Source organism: Leguminivora glycinivorella, chromosome 24 (genome assembly GCF_023078275.1).
Source record: "Leguminivora glycinivorella isolate SPB_JAAS2020 chromosome 24, LegGlyc_1.1, whole genome shotgun sequence".
NCBI classification, from domain to species: Eukaryota; Metazoa; Arthropoda; class Insecta; order Lepidoptera; family Tortricidae; genus Leguminivora; species Leguminivora glycinivorella.
The window spans coordinates 12,516,981-12,537,280 of NC_062994.1; the positions used below are offsets into that span (position 1 = coordinate 12,516,981).

Here is a 20,300-nt window from a genome sequence, read left to right on the forward strand (position 1 = left end):
ACAAATGTGTCAAAAATGTGTAGGTACTTACAAATCCGGGACAATATACTAGTCGCTCGGGCAACATTCTACACGATTTTTGACAAACTCGTAGCACTGAGGTTGTTCTTAAGTAGGAGCAAGAAAGAGATATCGTTTCTCGCTCTCTCATGGGTGATCTTGCCATGGTCTTGGTACGGTGTGGTAGTGTAGTAGCGTTATAAAAGTGACAAAACATTACAGTGGTCTGGTGTGGCGGTGTGGCACAAAGGTCCTCCACATAAGGTTCCGGATTCGAATCCCGGTAAGGGCATTTATTTGTGTGATGAGCACAGATATTTGTTCCTGAGTCATGGATGTTTTCTGTGTATATAAGTATTTAATTTATATTATATGTATCGTTGTCTGAGTATCCACAACACAAGCCTTCTTGAGCTTACCGTGGGCCTCAGTCAATCTGTGTAAGAATGTCCTTTAATATTTATTTATATTTATTTATTTACTTATTTATTTATACTACCCTGTAAGTGGGAACGAGGAAGGGTTATTTTTTCTCGCACTCAAAATCCAAGGTCGCGGTGCGGTGCGGTAGTCTGTTAGCTTCTTAAACTTGACCTGGGTCGGAGATACTATACTCTGTCAACCAAGTCTGTCAGTAAATAAGAACAAAGAAATCTATATGCATCCTTTTCTTTAGGGTGCTAGAGAAAAGGATACCTATAGTTTTCTTTGTTCTTATTTACTGACAGACTTGGTTGACAGAATATATGAAACGAATTGTCGGAACTCACGTAAGTGGGTTTAAGTAATAAATTGGTATTTTAAAAAGTATAATGTTGATGATTTAATTATAATAACCTGTTTGCCACTGACGTGGTATATAAAAAAATGAATAATTTGAGGAAAATAAAGAAAGATGCTACTCAGACTCGGCCGTTTCATTTCGCCTCATTTTGAACCGCCTATATACAAGCCGACGACCGACGACGTCAAAAAGGAGGTATAAAACGTATTGACGCCACATGTCTGTCTGTCTCAATTGGATTACACGATTTCGATCATGTTATTATTTTTGAAATTAAAGCCAGTTAGGCAGTTATTTACGCCTTTACTGATTTGCATTTGCATCGTAATAAGTTACGATCTTGTTATTCTAGAAATTATAAAGTGGCAACATAATAGTATCACTGGAGTCGTCCCTTTCAAATCAATAACGCTCCGCGCACACGGATGCAACAGTTGCACGGCGACATTTTTTGTCTCTGTCGTGCGTACAAGGAGTGACGACAGAGACAAAAAATGTCGCCGTGCAACTGTTGCATCCGTGTGCGCGGGCCCTAATTGAGAGAAAATGGAACGATACTACGATGTTGCTACTTTTTAATTTTTAAAACTTTGTCAGGCTGTTAAGCATTAGTATAGGGCCTAATACATTTCACGACCACAAACTACTAAGATACTACTGTATTTCACGACTCTCCTCTATCTGAACAGAACAGACTATTCCATTATTCCATTCAATTTTGTTTCATTCCTTTTAACATAATTCTATTATAATTAATAAATTAAGGCCGGAAAAATTGACACGTGTGTAGATGTCATAAACAATACGCACAGTCCTAGAATCCAAATTATTTCCCTTGAAAAAAAAAGTCTAGTTGTCAACTGTCAAACCATTTTGAAAGTGGCTCGGCGCTCGTTCGTGTGGCGGAGAGTTATTAAAAGTTTTGATATTTTTGATCCCTTTCGAGTTTGTTGTTTAGAAGCAATAATCATATCATATTACGATAAATATAACATTGTATGCTACCAAATAAATAATATTAATAAACTCAAAAGTGATTGTAGCCTTGTACCATGGAATATATGGAAGAAAACGCCGACCTGGGAATGGTAAGTAATTAAGCTAATTAAGTATGCGCTTATCTAGTACCTAATCACTTTCTAAACAATTTTTCTCAGCTTTTATCTAGTTTACTTTATCCTTATTATCCTTAATGGCTGCTTTCTGATCTTTGCCCATCGCTCGAATAACAAACACTCAATAGAATAAAGTGAAAAGTGTATCATCAATTTAATTTTACTGATTGGAAAAAAAGGAAATACAAATAAAAGTTTTCGGCATCTATTACCGAAACTTTATTTGAATCCTAGTCTACATTTTTATTATTTATCTTCAAAAGTTATCAGAAGTACAGTTCTATAGTCACAGTTCTATTTATAAATATTATTTACCTACTTATTCAAACTGCTAACTCACATTGTAATATGAAGTTACTAGGACCCATAACCTCGTCCTGCCCAATGTGCTTAATTAAGGACAACAAGTGGGGCATTCCATGAGAAAGCCGCTTACGACATGCTTTTGCCTTGTAAGGTAGCTATATCAATCAAATCCATAAAGCTTGAGAAAATACTGCTAATTGGTTAACCAAGTCATGAAAGGTTGTCAGACACAACTTCGCTTTCTTAGCGTCTTCAGAAGTATTAGAAGAATTGCATGTCGTAATGGACATTCTCATGGAATGCCCCAAGTTATGAATTATTAGTCTAGGTAGATTATGGTTACACTTAATAGAAAGGAAAATCGGCCCTATTCTCTAAATAATTTGGTTTTCAATGGCTCAAATGTACATGGTGGGCAATTCCAGGCGACATTCCTGGTTCAATGTTTATGTTAACAACATTTGCAACATTGTCATGGATATCAGGGATGTCTTTGTTCTTTGAGAGGATATTATAAACAAAAAATGAGTTATTATTTCTTTGTAGTAAAATTCCTTGAAGTGCTTTGCTCACAATCCGATAAAGAGTACTACCGTACAGTGTGGCCACTCCGCTTCCTGCTGAAAGTGTCTCGGTTACCTCACAGTTACCGCCTGTTAAGAACGCGACTAGTCAACCTGTCATATTTCACTCATACAAGCATGGTTTGCGTTCCTACACGAGCTTAGACTGTACTAGGAACATGCTTCTTTCATATATTTGATCGCCTGCCATCGGGGTTTGGATATGTCTCTGCCCTAATGAAGTGTTGTTGTTGTTGTTGTTGATTGTCCTAGGGCACCTCATAGGTGCATAGGGCCTCCACAAGATCCTTCCACGCCTTTCTGTCTTGAGCCACCGTTTTGGCCTCGATCCAACTCAGTCCGAACTCCCGCAGCTCGTTCTCTACGCTCCGCCTCCAGGTGTGTACGGGGCGTTTGCGGGCGTTTTCCTCCTTGAGGCCGCCACTCAAACGCGATACTGGCGCTGTTGGTAGCTCTTCTTCGAAGGGTATGACCAATCCATCTCCATTTCCGCTGAGCCACTTCCTGTGCGATCGGAAGTTGTCGGCATACATTCCACAAATCCTCATTGCTTATGGTCTTCGGCCAGAAGATACGGAGGATCGACTGGAGGGACTTATTGACAAATACCTGCCGTTTGTGCGCAAACGCGGATCCAGCTTCGTGCCGGGGGGGGGGGGGGGGGGGGGGGGGGCGGCACGTGGTAGCCTAGGCCGCAGAGGGGGGTCATAACATCGTCACTTTCCATGTCTCACAGCTGAAGAGCAGCACGGACTTGACAATGGATTTGAAGAGATGATTGAGATGGATTCTAATGGGAGTGTGCATACCATTCTTTTCATGTTTTTTTAACCCTTTACTAATTTGTGCTATTTTCCTTGAACTCTATTGAGAATTGTTAAGTTTAAATTTCAACAAAAAAAATATTATTATGATTAGGTATGGGTTTTTTGCCTGAATTAAAATTGATTTATTTTAGGTAGTGACCCTGCCTGCTAAGCCGCGGTCTTGAATCCTAGTAAGGGCATTTATTTGTGTGATGAGCACTGATATTTGTTCCTGAGTCTTGGATGTTTTCTATGTATATAAGTGTGTATTTATCTATTTAAGTATGTATATCGTCGCTTAGCACCCATAGTACAAGCTTTTGCTTAATTTGGGGCTAAGTTGATCTGTGTAAGGTGTCCCCAATGTTTATTTATTTATTTTAATGAATAATAATTTCCACAGGCACCGGATTCACAAGCGAATAGAGCAGTAATAAACTCCCTGAATGTGGACTGTTGGCGTATTATCTTTGGTCACCTGACGGTGCAAGAGCTCATGCAGACGGAGGCCACCTGCAGAGATTGGCAGAAGCTCGTGCTTGACCATATGTCATGTAAGTAAAGTAATTAATAACATACATTATCATCCTCCTTGCGTTATCCCGGCATTTGCCACGGCTCATGGGAGCGTGGGGTCCGCTTTGACAACTAATCCCAAGATTTGGCGTAGGCACTAGTTTTTACGAAAGCGACTGCCATCTGACCTTCCAACCCGAAGGGTAAACTAGACCTTATTGGAATTAGTCCGGTTTCCTCACGATGTTTTCCTTCACCGAAAAGCGACTGGCAAATATCAAATGACATTCCGCACATAAATTCCGAAAAACTCATTGGTGCGAGCCGGGGTTCTAACATACATATTACATACAATCGCGCCTGTATCCCATATAGGGGTAGGCAGAGCACATGAAAACTACAAAAGTTATACACGTTAAACTTTCGTGAGACATATTTAAATAATTACTGAATCTACGGTTGTACTGACGTTATTATATCGCTATTGCTGCGACATGTTTCGGGCCAATTCGGAGACCCCTCTTCAGGCATATAGGAGTTCACGCGACGGCTAAACTCCGTGAACTGGCCGCGCCGCTCGCCGCTGCGCTCGTGCTGAAGAGAGGGGGGTGGGGGGCGCAGAGCAGTCCGCAGCTGTAGTTGTAGTGTAGAGTTCTGGTAGCGCGGCTGTGTCGACCGACGAAGGTAAGCACACTGCACTCACTGTGTCCACGCGATTGTCAAAGCACACTTTCTGCTTCACAACAGGTATTACCGGTTTCCATGCTGGTGGCAACATACAGCCTCCGTCCTGATTGAAACTGTGACAGGTTGCCAGCCTCTCGCCTACGCCACAATTTAACCCATATCCCTCAGTCGCCTTCTACGACACCCACGGGAAGAAAGGGGTTGAAATTCTTAACCCGTCACCACACGGGCATTAACACGTGCGAGAAGGAAATTCGTAACTCGTGTCTATTATTTCTCATTATTCTATATTGTATTATTTACATTGGTTATTTTTGATGTGTACTATGTAGTACTAAATCTGTATTTATTTTTATTTTTAGTAATATGACGTTTTGATCTTTTTAGGGTTCCGTACCAAAAAGGTACAAAAGGAACCCTTATGGTGCGACTCTCTCCGTCTGTCACATTTCTAAATATCTCGAGAACTACTTATGCTATCAACTTGAAATTTGGAATAGTGATGAACATTGTTAACCTCTACATAATTAAAGGATTACTTTTTTTATTTATTTATATTAACTATATAAAATGGCCAATATGAAAGGGGGCAATTTGTAAATGTCAAGTAACTAGGTCAAGTGGGGTATCGTTAGAAAGAGCTCAAATTGTAAATATCAAAACTATTTTTTATAATTTTTTTGTTGTGGAAAAAACCAGAATTATGAAGGAAAATGTAAAAAAAAAATACCGTCCCCCCACCCTTGTCTCCGAAATTTATGAAATTTTCACCAAACATCGCTATTATAATGAATATTACAGGAAAAATAAAACCGTACGCGTATCTTGAAAACTTTTTTTTAATTTGTAAAAAACCTTTCAGATTTATATTTTCAATTTCAACACCCTTGCGGGTGTTTATTGTACCTGTATTTTTTAACAAAATAACAATAAAATTGCTTGCTTTCAAATAGAGGTAAAATGGTTAAAATCGGTTCACGCAATAATAAGTTATTCCATAAAAATCATCTTCCATACTAGCTCGCGCACATTAGTTTACTCAATTTGCCGATAGATGTCGTTGTACGTTGAACGCTCATTTCCCACATCGCGTTTTTCCTGATATAATGAGGTCGGTTCAGGAGCGTCCTTGCGACATGTCGTAAGTCGTAAACTATTGAAGTCGAATAGTCTTGATTTTATTTGGGCGTTGTCTAACAATAAAATTGTATATTAAAACATTACTTGTTATGTGGGAAATTGATTCTTGAGGAATTTAGTCAAATCTGTAGAGTTCTATAATAACATTTTGATGATTCAACTATTGAAAGTTTGTACGGAACCCTCGGTGAACGAGTCCGACTCGCACTTGACCGGTTTTTATTTTTTGTTTGCACTGCTTGTTTCTATTTTATTTGTAATTTTAATTTTATTTTTTCTTTTGTAACGATCGTCAATACGAATATAATAGTAATATAAGCTGAAATGTAAATTTTAATTGTGTGAAAGGCCATGCCAGGATAAGCTAAGTGAATCTGCCCCCAGCGAGTTTTGGCTTGAGTTTTTTTTTATTGATTCGTCTTTGTATTAGTATCTAGTATGCCAAATTTCAGCTCACAAAACTTTATATTTTAGTAATTAAAAAAAAACGAAATTTGAACTTTCTTCGATATTTTTTTTTCTGGGCAACCGATTTTGACGTGCGTCACGTATATTGTGCATGTAGGTAGGACAATTATATGATATTAATTTTGTGTTATATTGCTTTACAAAAACTTAAAAAAAATGAAAAAAAAAAACATTTTTTTTTAAAGTATTGTCACGCAAGCGACACCTCCAGATTTTTCATCAAAGTAAGCCTCTTTAATAGGCTACCAAATGAATATAAATACTTAATTTTATCTGTAAAAATATGAATGTTTTTTTTATAAAAAAAAGTCACAAATTACGAAAAACTTTTCTTATACAATTTGTATGAAAACATTTTTTTTTTTCACATGGGGTGTTTTTCTGATGCCAATCGATTCCATTCCTATTCAGTATCGAAAGTTTCTTTGAGCTCAACTTGCATTAATGTACTAAAGAGCCACAAATTATAGAAAACTCTCCACATTTTCCCTATTCATATTTTTTTTAAATTTTTATTAGTGGCCAGTGTTTATGACGAACGTGCACGTTTCTCTAGAGTTTCTCAGCGATTCGTTTTAACGAGCGTGTATGGGAGTAAAATGTATTGTGATGTATTCAATAAAAAAAAACACCTTGTTCTACCACAGATAAAATTAAGTATTTATATTCATTTGGTAGCTTATTAAGGAGGCTTACTTTGATGAAAAACCTGGAGGTGTCGCTTGCGTGATACAAATAAAAAAAAAAAAAATTTTTTTTTTCATTTTTTTTGAGTTTTGGTATGGCAATATAACACAAAATTAATATCATATAATTGTCCTACCTACATGCACAATATACGTGACGCACGTTTGTTGGCAGTTATGTTTGCTCTTGATTGATTACTGAGTAGGTTGTATTTCCTACAATACAACTTCCTTTGTTCTGAACTTTTATCCTAATGTACTATTTCAGTACGGGTATAGGATGGCTAGCTGTTGGAAATTTTCCTAATAAGCAGTTTTGTTATTAAGAATAAAACTCTTTACAGATCGCCAAATTGTGATTCAAGAGCATCATTGGAACGAAAATACTTTGATATTAAGAAATACAAGTGACATATGGCCGTCCTTTAAAAGTTGGCTGAAGAAATGTGGACCTTGGGTGTACAAGTGGAATACTGACTGTCAGATCTTCGAGGGTATCTTTGACGTTCTTAAGGAGTACTGCCCTAATTTGACAACCCTTAGGGTATGTTAATCACTACATAAGTTTTTTCGCAAAAAAAAAAACATTTTCCACAAGCTTTTATCGCTGATTGTACTTTTCTTTCAACATATATGACCTGACACTTGAGCATTTCTTTTTTTTTGCCAATAAAAATTTTTTTGATTGTTTTAGGGAATTTTAGGTCAAATTGTACTCAGTATCACGAGTACTTTAAATCTCACTGGGAGACAAAAAGTGTCCCAGAATTTCCATACATTTTTGTTACTTTCCCCTTTTGTTATCCCATACAACATGTACGGAAAATGGTAACAAAATAAGAAAAAATCGTATAGGACAATTTTTTAACTACTAGGATTGAAAAAGCTAGTAATTCTGAGTAGAAATAGCATTTTTTTTTTCAAAAATATCACACTTCATAAAAGTGGCAAAAAAAAGAAATGCTCACCTATGACCACCTTTCTGCTCCATCATCAGATCAGTTCCATGCCATGATAATATAGCACTGTCTGAAGACTAAAGAATCTTGTTATTAGCCGGTTCCACAGGTCCACACCACACAGAACGAGGCACGTAGGCAATAGGCTAGTTTCCTACTAGTCAAATCAGCTTCTTTTTAAGAACTGTCAAAACGATTTGCCAATATGGAATTACTATGAAATACTGAGGAGTGACGTCCCGGTCCCGGTCAATTCATTTACTTTATTTTTACCCGACTACGGCAACGCAAAAGAGGGTTATGCTTTTGACCGGTATGTATGTGGGTATGTATGTATGTATTTATGTTCATCTGTTCCCTCATAACTTCTAAAGTACTCGTTAGAATTTGACAAACGATATGTCATTTGAATCGTCTTAATCGTCCGCTGGTTATAGGCTATATGACGTCACCGCAAACGAAACATGGCGCCCTCTAGAGGTCATAAAGTAACGAAGCAAAAAAATAAAATGAAGTTAGGATGACATGTTGTATATCATTTGAAAGGGCTTAATTAGCACATTTCAAATATGGATATATTGTTAGCTTGATTTTCCGGCTTTATATATATTTCTCTTTGACTTATTAAATAGAAATTATAAATATTATAATATTGTCTTCGGTTACCGCGATAGTTACTCATGAAATAAAACTATGGAAACGGATTAAATCGCGTATAATGAATTTACAATTCATCGCGACGTTTCGAATACTCTACAGCATTCGTGGTCAACGGTTGACGGTGACGTGTGGGGGGTGGGTTGACCACGAACGCTGTAAAGTGTTCGAAACGTCGGGATGAATTGTAAATTACGCGATTTAATCCGTTTCCATAGTTTTATTTCATAAAAAGAAATTATGTTTAAACATAACTACTGTCCATGTTTTTCTTCTAATTATGTGGTGCTTTATTTCGTGCACTGCATAAAATATTCTATTTTAAGTATAGGAAACTAGCCTGTAATACCGACTGGTAATATCTCAGAGAATATAAAGTTGTGTTCTCTTGTTGACGTCCACTTCCGCGGAATCGAGCCGCGTCGAATCGAGCCTCCATATATTTACTATGAACGGTAAATTCGGTTCGACGCGTCGCCAATGAGGAGGCACACTGACAATTTATCCTGCCAGGCGGCGCCTGAAATGAAATGAAATTAAATATTTATTTTTCAAGTAGGCATATTACAATGCGCATATGAACGTCAAATAAAGCTACGCCGGCTCTAACCCTACGCCTCAGCCTCGAGAAGATTTCAGTCCTCCCTCAGTTGGGAGGGGGGTATCCACTATGGGACCGGCAAGAAACTCGGCCTGTGCAAGTGTATGCATGTCACTGTTATTCATATGTGAGAGAGAGAGAGAAAAAACATATCATCTTCTCGCTCTCACGTATGAAATTCTTTATCTGTGCAATGGACTAATAGGGTGGCGCCATCTGTCATTGACACACTTTCATAGTATGTAAATGCAGAAGGCGAATGATTGGTATTCGACTCGGCGAGCCTAGTGGACGCCAACCATTATCTCTCCGGTTTCTAATTTCCTCTTTTCCCCACTTGTATCGTATTGTAGGTACGTGGGTACTAGAGTCTGGCTAATGAAAGTTGATCCCGAAAAAACGAGGCAATTGAAAAAAAAAATGGAGCTGGCGACACATTGATAACATGGTTTCTTTTTTATTATTTCTAATTTATTCACAGCACTTACTTTACTAAGTTTTATGGTGATCATTATTATTTATAGATTTCGCTGTTAACTTTTACCGAAATTCGTTAAAGTGACAGTCACACTGACAGATGACAATCGATGACATGACATTTAGAGTTGCTGTTTTAAAAAAATACTGGGTTCAACTTTCATTAGCCAGACTCTATTAGAGAATAGAGAATTTATTTGCATACCACATACATAATTGTCACTTAGGTACTAATACTAATAATTATACAGTTTGCTTATTTATAATATTTATGATCAGATGTACTATAAAATTACATTGTGTCATCATCTAAAAATCTGGTATTTTGTAGTAAAATTTATCTATACTCTGTCAAACAAGTCTGTCAGTAAATAAGAACTAAGAAAACTATAGGTATCCTTTTCTCTAGCAGCATAAAGAATAGGATGCATATAGTTTACTTTGTTCTTATTTATTGACAGACTTGTTTGACAGAGTATATATTACTTATTTATATTACCTAGGTACTTATTTGTTTTCAGTTGAGCAATTTAAAAGAGAAACTACCGCTAACCAACACCGTGCACTTCCAGAAATTGACACGCCTCATTTTAGAAAATTGCGATGTAAGTTTTTGCTTATTATTTCATAGTATAACACTAGCTTTTACCCGCGGCTTCGCTCGCGTTAAATTCGAAAATTGCGGAATGCTGCATAAAAATTTCCACCCCCCATTTTAAGGAAGTGGGGGGTTAAGAAGAGGCTAAAAGTAGCCTATGTCACGCTCCGTTTTGCCTTGAAAAACGGACTAACAAACAGACTCACACTTTCTTATTTATAATATTTAGTATGCATGGTATGAGGTAATCGAACTATTTTAACAGCGTATTCCATTCGGTCTAACTGTGTTTTTTGAAAAAAAAAAATTAAATCCAAATAAAAACAAATTTGGTTTGATACCTTAGGGTAAGGTGCTTTGCGCACACTAGCGTCCCCTCCCCTCCACCTGACGCAACCCCCCCTTTTACCCTAATATATGTCCCAAAATTCAGTTTTTTTTTTAATTTTTGGGGAAAGTATACATTTTAGAAAAAAGTTGTCAATGAAAGAAATAATGCTCATATAATTCCCAATAAGAAAGATCATATAATATTTTTTATATCATGCACTATTTTCATGTTATCTATATGTATAAATGGCAGTCTTGAGTGACCGACTGACTTAAATCAAGGTAAAGCCCAAAGCGCTGGTGCTAGAGAATCCAAATTTGGCACATAGGTTACTTATAAGGTCTAGGAACCCGCTAAGGAAGGAATTTTCAAAATTCATCCCTTATTCATTTGGTAAAAAGGTACTTCAGAAGGGCAAAAACTAGTAGCTTGATAAACTTTGACAAAACCGAAATTAAACCACTAATAAACATATTACTATTTCATTAAGTACTGAGTCATATCGAACTTCAACAAGCTAATGCACGAATATGGTAAGTGCTACAAAAAAATGCATATAACCTTTTTTGTTTAAAATTTAATAAGAATTAATTCAATCATAGGCACTTTTTTCCTAACTCTGATACTTTTCTCAAAAATGAAGAAAAACCGTAAAAAGGAACCTATTTCGTGCTAAAAGGGGGTATTGCGTCAGGGGGACGGTAGGGGACGATAGTGTGCGCAAAGCATCTTACCCTAAGGTACCATACTACATTAAAATTTTGCTGGATTTTTTTTTTTAATTTTCCATACATTCGAACACAACTTGACCGAATCACTGCGCAAATTTCACGACTAAAATGCCATATAAACATTTCTGGATTTTGCCTAGTTTCAGATATAATACAACAAAAAAAAAAATGGGTGACGAAGGCAGTACCCATACAACAAATTTAAGGCCGAAAGAAAACGAATTGGACGATCCAAGGCGTATTTTTAACCCTCGACGCAAAGAACGTCGGATAACACCCCGTCGTTTTTTGCGTCGGGGGTTTGACGTGTTTGTCTGCGGCATCGTAAAGCCGGCAACAGACAGTCTTAAAATTAATAATCTTAAAAAAAACTTACTGTATGCAATCAGTGAGATCAATCTGAAAATTCATGAATTAAAAACCGGCCAAGAGCGTGTCGGGCCACGCTCAGTGTAGGGTTCCGTAGTTTTCCGTATTTTTCTCAAAAACTACTGAACCTATCAAGTTCAAAACAATTTTCCTAGAAAGTCTTTATAAAGTTCTACTTTTGTGATTTTTTTCATATTTTTTAAACATATGGTTCAAAAGTTAGAGGGGGGGGGGACGCACTTTTTTTCCTTTAGGAGCGATTATTTCCGAAAATATTAATATTATCAAGAAACGATCTTAGTAAACCCTTATTCATTTTTAAATACCTATCCAACAATATATCACACGTTGGGGTTGGAATAAAAAAAAAAATCAGCCCCCACTTTACATGTAGGGGGGGTACCCCAATAAAACATTTTTTTCCATTTTTTATTTTTGCACTTTGTTGGCGTGATTGATATACATATTGGTACCAAATTTCAGCTGTCTAGTGCTAACGGTTACTGAGATTATCCGCGGACGGACGGACGGACGGACGGACGGACGGACGGACGGACAGACAGACATGGCGAAACTATAAGGGTTCCTAGTTGACTACGGAACCCTAAAAACAAGTGTGTGGAGTTGTGTGGACAGTCGAGAAATTGTATGGAACTCCGTGCACTCGATCTGATTTTTGTAAAATTATGATTTTTTCAGATTATGAATTTTAAGACTGTCTGTTGCCGGCCCAACTTTCGAACGGATGAACCGATATAGGCACGCCATAGACAGTCTGAAATAATCACAATCTTAAAAAAAAATTGTATGCAACCTGTCAAACTGACAGAATTTTCAGATTAAAGTGACAGATTGCATACAAATCTTTTTTTTAATTATGAATTTTTCGGACTGTCTGTGGCGTGCCTTAGATTGCGTTTTGTTTTTGTTTGAGAACTGAATTAGTCGGGAGTGTAAGGCTTCCCACAGACAGTCTTAAAAATTCATAATCTTAAAAAAAACTTGTATGCAATCTGACAGTTCAAATCTGTCAGTGTCTTGTCAGTGTCAGTTTGAACTGTCAGATTGCATACAAGTTTTTTTTAAGATTATGAATTTTTAAGACTGTCTGTGGGAAGCCTAAGTTTGATGAAAATCGGTCCACTATGACGTTTCTTTTTTAAATTTAAATCGTAATTGTATTGTGGTTAATAAATAATATTATAAATTGTTTCAGGGGTTAACAGATGATTGCATCAATCAGTTTCTATCGAGCGAAATGACAGATTTGTTCATAAAAATATCAGATGAAAGTCTCATCACAGGCAGTTTTCTAAATAATTTGAAAACGGATAAATTGAACAGCCTCGCACTGAAATATTGTAACAGTTTGAATATTTCTGTACTCCTTTCGTGCGCAGAGCGGTTGAAAAATCTGACAACTTTAAAACTCTCGATAGTAAATCGGAGTGACACTGCTATTAGGGGCCAAGTTCATTTGATTTTGGACAAAATGCCAAATTTAGAAGAGATAGAAATCGACGTCGAGGATAAGTCGATAAGTTACTTTGAACAGGATCGTCGAATAGAGAGTGACGTGTTTTACTACTCCGTGATCCGACTTAAGAAGCTGCGCAAGATCAACGCGAATTTCAGTTTATGGGGTTACCATTTAGGAGCATTGGCGTATAGCTGTAAGGATTTGACGAGTGTGCGCTCGCCTTGTAATAGTAAGTTTATATTACAGTACCTGACCCTCTAGCACAACTTGCCTTGCGCGCGACAACGCAAGTTGTGCTAAAGTGTCTGGGCGACTGACCTCTCAAAGTTCTATTTTATTATATTAAGTTTATAGACGATAATTATAATCAGAGATGGACATTAATCGAATAACGTTTTATTCGACTAATTAATCGATAAGAAAATAATCATCAAAATTAGTCGACGATTAATTTAATCGCGATTAACGTTAATCAAAGCTCTTCAATTACACCTACTTAATCGTCCTTTTCAATCGATAAAATTAAAACTAATTAATCGTCTATTTTTAATAGTTCATCGTTAGTCGATTACTTTTTGCCCAACTTTGCATACAAATGATACGCCGTATTTTGCGTTTAATAATGTGAAAAAAACGAAAAGTCGACAATTTGCGTTTCTTGAAACCCAAGACTAAGCTAGATCGACTTTTCACCCCCCAAAACCCCCACATAACTCAGCGAAATCGGAAGCATAGAGCTGTTTCTGAGATCGCAGATAAATAAATAAATATACAAGAATTGCTCGTTTAAAGGTATAAGATTAGATACATACTTATGCTTACGGGTGTTGCTCATATTGCCGTTAGTTGAAAGTGAAAAAAAACGAAATTGTGATATTGCAGTTGCTTGCCTAGCGCTCTCCACACTTGTGGCGCGAACGCGAGTGTGGATTCTCTCTGCGTATCGGATCGCGCCGCGATACGCGCGCGCGGTGTGGAGGGCGCTTTACAGGTTGCTAGAATCCTACCAGCGAATGGCTGCACGTAAAAAAGCGGCAAATCAAAAAAATCTTTAAATGGTAACACGAAGTATATTGCGATAAAATGTTTTAGGTTATGTCTAGAGATCGTTATCAAGGTGCACTTTTCGTGGCAAACGGTACGGTTGGCAAAAAAAACAAATACTTACATTTAAATATTCACTTTGTTCTTAACTACAAAATAAATACTTACCTTCTTAGGATTACACCTCTACGGTACAAAGCCTTTTCCGATGAACTATATATTTTTAAAACAATATAGGTACGTAAATGACATTAATTATGTCATAAAAATACATTACGCGATGTGTAGACATATTATTTTAATCCAAATAATCAAATGCACTCTAGATAAGACTATCTAGAATTGTTATTCAAGTACCCAGTTCAAGTCAAAAGTAGTGTACGAAGCCAAATCTGTTGAACAAATTTTAATTATTTATTCAATGTAATTTAGATAAATAATTATAAATATGTGTATATTTCATAATTTGTTAAGTATATAATGTTTTAAATACTTGTGTATTTGTTTTTTTGCCAACCATACTCTGCCACCAATACAGTACGCTGATAACGATCTTTAGTTATGTCCAAAGAGAAGCTGTCAACTTTTTGATAGTTGTTTGACACTTTTGACACATAAAATTGTGGCCATATGAAGAATTTATTCTGTAAAAATGCTTTTGCGACCACTCACTGGTAAGAGTCTAGCCTATCGCCCACCCACTCATCATGGCATGGCATTCATGGCAACAACAACAATCTCTCCATGTTCCTAGCATTATTTATTATGACATGTGCCGGCAGATACTTGTCACAAACTTAAGTGTTATTGAAGAAGATTTGTAGTTTTTGGAGCATCGTTATTCATAGAAAAGGAACATTTGGATGGTATACGTTCATAAATACACATTATAAATATTTAGGACCTAATTATGTACACGATATGTTCTAAATCAGGATAATACACAAACTAAGTCTAAGTTAGGGATCATTTAATTTCATAATTTGTAATTTTAAGATAGATTTTACTCATTTTAATTTTTTCTTTATTTGTTTAGATATAGATGTAGACAGCCTTGCCTTCTTGTGTGAGACGCTGGGACCTCAACTCTGCGAGCTCAACTTATCAGGAAGCTGCCTTCTGCCACAAAACTATGTCGCGTGTGTGTACGCCTGCCCGAAACTAATGGTAAATGTACATACACTTTAGCCCGCGGCTTTGTTCGCGTTAAGTTCGAAAATTGCGGAACGTTCCATACAAATTTCCACTCCCCATTTTAGGTAAGTGGGGGGTTAGAAAGAGACAAAAAGTAGCCTATGTCACTCTCCATCCCTTCAAGTATCTCCACTTAAAAAATCACGTCAATTCGTCGATCCGTTTTGCCGTGAAAGACGGACAAACAAACAGACACACACACTTTCCCATTTGTAATATTAGTATGGACTATGGATTAATGGCTCTGGAAGCTGTAGACCTTCGCGACATGTTAGAAAAGGCAAAATTGTAAATTATATAGGTTGAGAGGCTGGCAACCTGTCACTGCAATGTCACAGTTTCGTTTTCTTTCAACCCATTATTTGCCAAGAGTGACACTGAAGATTTAGTGGTTTCGTGTGTTCTGCCTACCCCTTTATGGGATACAGGCGTGATTGTATGTATGTATTGTATGTATGTATATAGGCAATATCTTAAAGTCTTCACAACACAATCAAGTCATGAGCAATTTCCGTTAAGTTTGTACATTTGGATCACGTCTCCTTGATAAAAATTTGTAGGTTGATAAGAAAAATCCACTAGGTTTCCCAAAATATCCTATATAGTTTGTATGAAACCTTCCTTTTTTGTTACCAGATTTCTATATATTTTCGGTAACAAAAAAGGAAAGTTTCATACAATCAACCTAGGACATTTTTGGAAACCTAGTGGATCTTCCTCAGCATCATGGTCTATCAACCTACCAATTTTTGTCAAAATCTGAGACTTGATCCAAATGAAATGTACAAAATTAACGGGATTGCTCTCATTAGTCTTACTATATGCGCTATTGACACTGAAGTCCTTTATCGGAAAATCGAAAAACTGGATCGATAAAAAGTTAATTATATAATCCGGTTACAAAATTTCATGAAAATTGGTTGAGAATTGCGACCGGGGGCCCGATTTTTGAGTCTCACGCGTTCGAATTCAGAAAATTGTCACTGAAAGTAATAGGCAATTCACCGTTTTCAACCGGTATTTTAGTGACAGTGAGACTCAAAAATCGGCCCCCTGTAGAGTTCATCATCCGGACATACAAAAGCAAATCCAGTTAAACTGTAGACCTACGCTTTCGTTGCGGTCAATATACTTACTCCTGTATTCCCAAAAAGAGATTTCCAGATCATATGAAACTTTACTATGAGTATCCATAATGTTATAAATGGGAAAGTGTGTGTGTCTGTTTGTTTGTCCGTCTTTCACGGCAAAACGGAGCGACGAATTGACGTGATTTTTTAAGTGGATATAGTTTAAGGGATGGAGAGTGACATAGGCTACATTTTGTCTCTTTCTAACGCGAGCAAAGCCGCGGGAAAAAGCTAGTTATACATATTTTTAAATTAAAGTTGTTATTTAAAGTCTGTAGACAGGTAAAAGTGCCCTTGTGGCTTATAGTACGTTGCTCCTGGAAAGTAATGTATGAAAATCTTGGCATAATTAATGGAAGATTTTTTTGATTGGGATAATGTAATGCACATTATAGGCCGAAGTTATTTTTCATCAGCCCTCCCCATCCCTCCGCCCTTAGCGTCACCCCTCCCCCCCCTTAAATAGCAATAATGAAACGTGGCTAAGAACACTCCCGATTCGACGAACTCAGCTTTCAAGCAAACAAAACTAAATCTAAATCGGTTCATCCGTTCGGGAGCTACGATACCACAGACAGACAGACACTTTGGGGGTTACAAATAAATATGTAGTATATCGTTCGCAGACAAACTGCATGATAAAACAGTTCATTAGATACGATACTACTGATACTAGTGTGGAAACTGTGGAAGCGCTGGTGGCCTAGCGGTAAGTGCGTGCGACTTTCGTTCCGGAGGTAGCGGGTTCGAACCCCGGCTCGCACCAATGAGTTTTTTGGAACTTATGTGCGAAATGTCATTTGATATTTGCCATCAGTCGCTTTTCGGTGAAGGAAAACTTCGGGTTGGAAGGTCAGATGGCAGTCACTTTCGTAAAACTAGTGCCTACGCCAAATCTTGGGATTAGTTGTCAAAGCAGACCACTGTCTCCCATGAGCCGTGGCAAATGCCGGGATAACGCAAGGAGGATGATGATCCTACTAGTGTGAAAAAAATCGACCAATTTCCTTTTCGCACGTGTATCGTACGACCGACGTTTTTCAGTACAGATGGCCCTCCGAAGTTTCGACCTGGCATATAATGAACCACTTCTCGCACTAGTGCGTAAAAAACAGTCCATCTGTACTGAAAAACGTCGTTCGATACACGTGCGAAACAAGCGCGGATCCAGCTTCGTGCCCAGGGGGGGGGGGGGGTCACGTGGTAAAGGCCCGGGCCCCAGGGGGGGGTCACGTGGTCTATTTGTATGGCCAACTTAGGCTCCAGGGGGAGGCATGACCCCCATGACCCCCCCCCCTCCCCCCGCCCCTGGATCCGCGCATGGTGCGAAAAGGAAATTCGTAACTCGTGTCGATTTAAAACACTCCCTTCGGTCGTGTTTTAATTTATCGCCACTCGTTTCGAACTTCCTTTTTTACGCACTTGTATCGTAATGTACTATTATGTGTTTCAGTGGCTGGACGTATCAGACTGCGTCAAAGAAGTCGAAATAGAAGAAATAGCAAAGGCGCGTCGAGACATGCGCGCCAACTTGCTCGCGAGCAAGTACGCTAGCGAGGCCGACAACAATCTTCGCTTCAGGCTGCAATTGGTCGTCCGATTTCTTTGGGACTTTGATGGCTCCGACCACAAAATCAGGGTAACTTTTTAAACTTATTTTAATAATATTTCAAAAAAAAAAACCTCAAAATAGTACATTACTATACAAGTGTGGAAAAGAATTCCTTTTCGCACGTGTATCGGGCGATATTTCATTAAAATGTCTGTTTAAGATACTGACAGTTGATGAATGACAGCTGTGACATAAGTGCCTCATATATAAGACCTCGTGCTTCGTGCTTTTACGTTCTCTCTAATGCTAAAAAAATGTATAGGCCAGACCGGCCGTCGTGATAATGACACTCTAATTCCAGGATGTGATCCAGTTACAATACTCATACGATGAACTCGACGATCCATACGACGACGTACTTGAAACAGTTGAAAACACCGACGATGAAATTGAAACAGTTGAAACCATTAACGACCAAATTGAAACAGTTGAAAACAACGACGACCAATTTGAAGAGTCGTAAAGAGAAATGGTCACTTAGAACACTACAGCATTTTCCTCTCAAGTATGTAGTTAAAATTATTTGAGCGTTAATTTTAAAACTCTATGAATGTGCACGTTACAGAAAAAAGTTTTAACAATTTTATGTTATAAATTAATTTATTAAATTAAGAAATTTTATGTTGTAAATTGATTTATTAAATTAAGAAATTTTATGTTGTAAATTGATTTAGTAATAAGAAATTTTATGTTGTAAATTGATTTATTAATAAGAAATTTTATGTTGTAAATTGATTTATTAATAAGAAATTTTATGTTGTAAATTGATTTATTAATAAGAGATTTTATGTTGTAAATTAACGCATTCACTTTCACCAACGCATATACGCGTTTTCGTTACTTTCACCGCAGTGCCTTCAACGCACAGACTCTTTAGGTGTGTATGTAGTGACATCTAGCATGAGTTCTGCGTTTTGAAGTGTTCGTGAATGAATTCGTATGAACTCATATGTGCGTTGGAGGCACTGGTTAATAGCATGCGCGGATCCTGGGTGGGGGGGGGGGGCATGGGGGTCATGACCCCCCCCTGGAGCCTAGGTTGGCCATACAAATAGACCACGTGACCCCCCCCCCCCCTTGTGGCCTGGGCCTTTACCACGTGACCCCCCCCCTGGGCACGAAGCTGGATCCGCGCTTGGATTTAATAGTCCGTTAAACTCACATGTGCGTTTGGGGCACATAGCATAGTGTGCCACCTGGCGAATGGTCAGGAAAAGAGACAGTGAATGCATTAATTATTCTTTATTCCTATTATTATTTCTTTTAATATTATCGACTGTTCGTTCTTATGATTCAACGTACTCTGAATAAGTATAAGTACATAAGATCTTAGATTAAATATAAGATCATACCATCCCATACATTATAATACGATCGCCTAATAACGAGCATAGATGGCGCCACAAAAAATGTAGCTTTCGATTGTACTTGTAGATCGCGTTTGACATAGATTGATCGACAGTGACACGTAACGCCAATCTACAAATAATCGATGGCAACAAGGCATTTTTTTGTGGCGCCATCTATGTGTGGTGTAGTGTACGCGCGTTTTTAGGCGGTCGCATTTTAATGTATGGGATGGTATGATCTTCTAATATTTCTATGATAAGATAAAATACTAGTTTAAATTAGACGTTACGAGGGTCATGCCAAAAGAAGTTAGATACTCCATGGTCATTTGATTGATACTGGCCAGTTATACACCAATGTAAAGGTAGGTTATCTGCTTATAAATTTAAAAATGGAACACTTGGAAATTCTTAGGATTCTTTTTTTAATTATTTTTTTTCTAAATAATTTCGGCGGGAATTTTCCGCAACAATGGAGCTTACTCGACGTGATTTTCGTGTTATGATATATTATGACTTTAAAAAAGGTTTAACACCTCAAGAGTGTTTTGAACTTTTAGTCTCGACTTTTAGAGAGTCTGCGTGTTCACGTGCAACTGTTTTCAATTGGTTTGCTGAATTTAAAAGAGGACGGGAGAGCTTTGAAGATGAGGCGAAGACCGGACGGCCGCCAACC

At 37.6% G+C, this 20,300-nt stretch overlaps 1 protein-coding gene across 1 annotated transcript; it reads left to right on the forward strand.

Moving 5' to 3' along the window:
- The first annotated feature begins 1,684 nt into the window (after nt 1-1,684).
- Nucleotides 1,685-19,234, forward strand: LOC125238597. The gene is made up of 8 exons (XM_048145951.1): nt 1,685-1,872; nt 3,999-4,149; nt 7,437-7,636; nt 10,308-10,391; nt 13,032-13,524; nt 15,376-15,506; nt 18,117-18,302; nt 18,577-19,234. Exons 1-8 carry the CDS (start codon nt 1,837-1,839, stop codon nt 18,736-18,738), a joined length of 1,443 nt encoding a protein of 480 aa, XP_048001908.1. The 5' UTR covers nt 1,685-1,836; the 3' UTR covers nt 18,739-19,234.
- Nucleotides 19,235-20,300: the final 1,066 nt, after the last annotated feature.

Coding starts and splice junctions, on each gene's coding strand:
- LOC125238597 (XM_048145951.1), top strand. CDS start 1,837: ATGGAATATATGGAAGAAAACGCCGACCTGGGAATG. Junction 1,873..3,998: donor AAAACGCCGACCTGGGAATG/GTAAGTAATTAA, acceptor TAATTTCCACAG/GCACCGGATTCACAAGCGAA. Junction 7,637..10,307: donor CTAATTTGACAACCCTTAGG/GTATGTTAATCA, acceptor ATTTGTTTTCAG/TTGAGCAATTTAAAAGAGAA.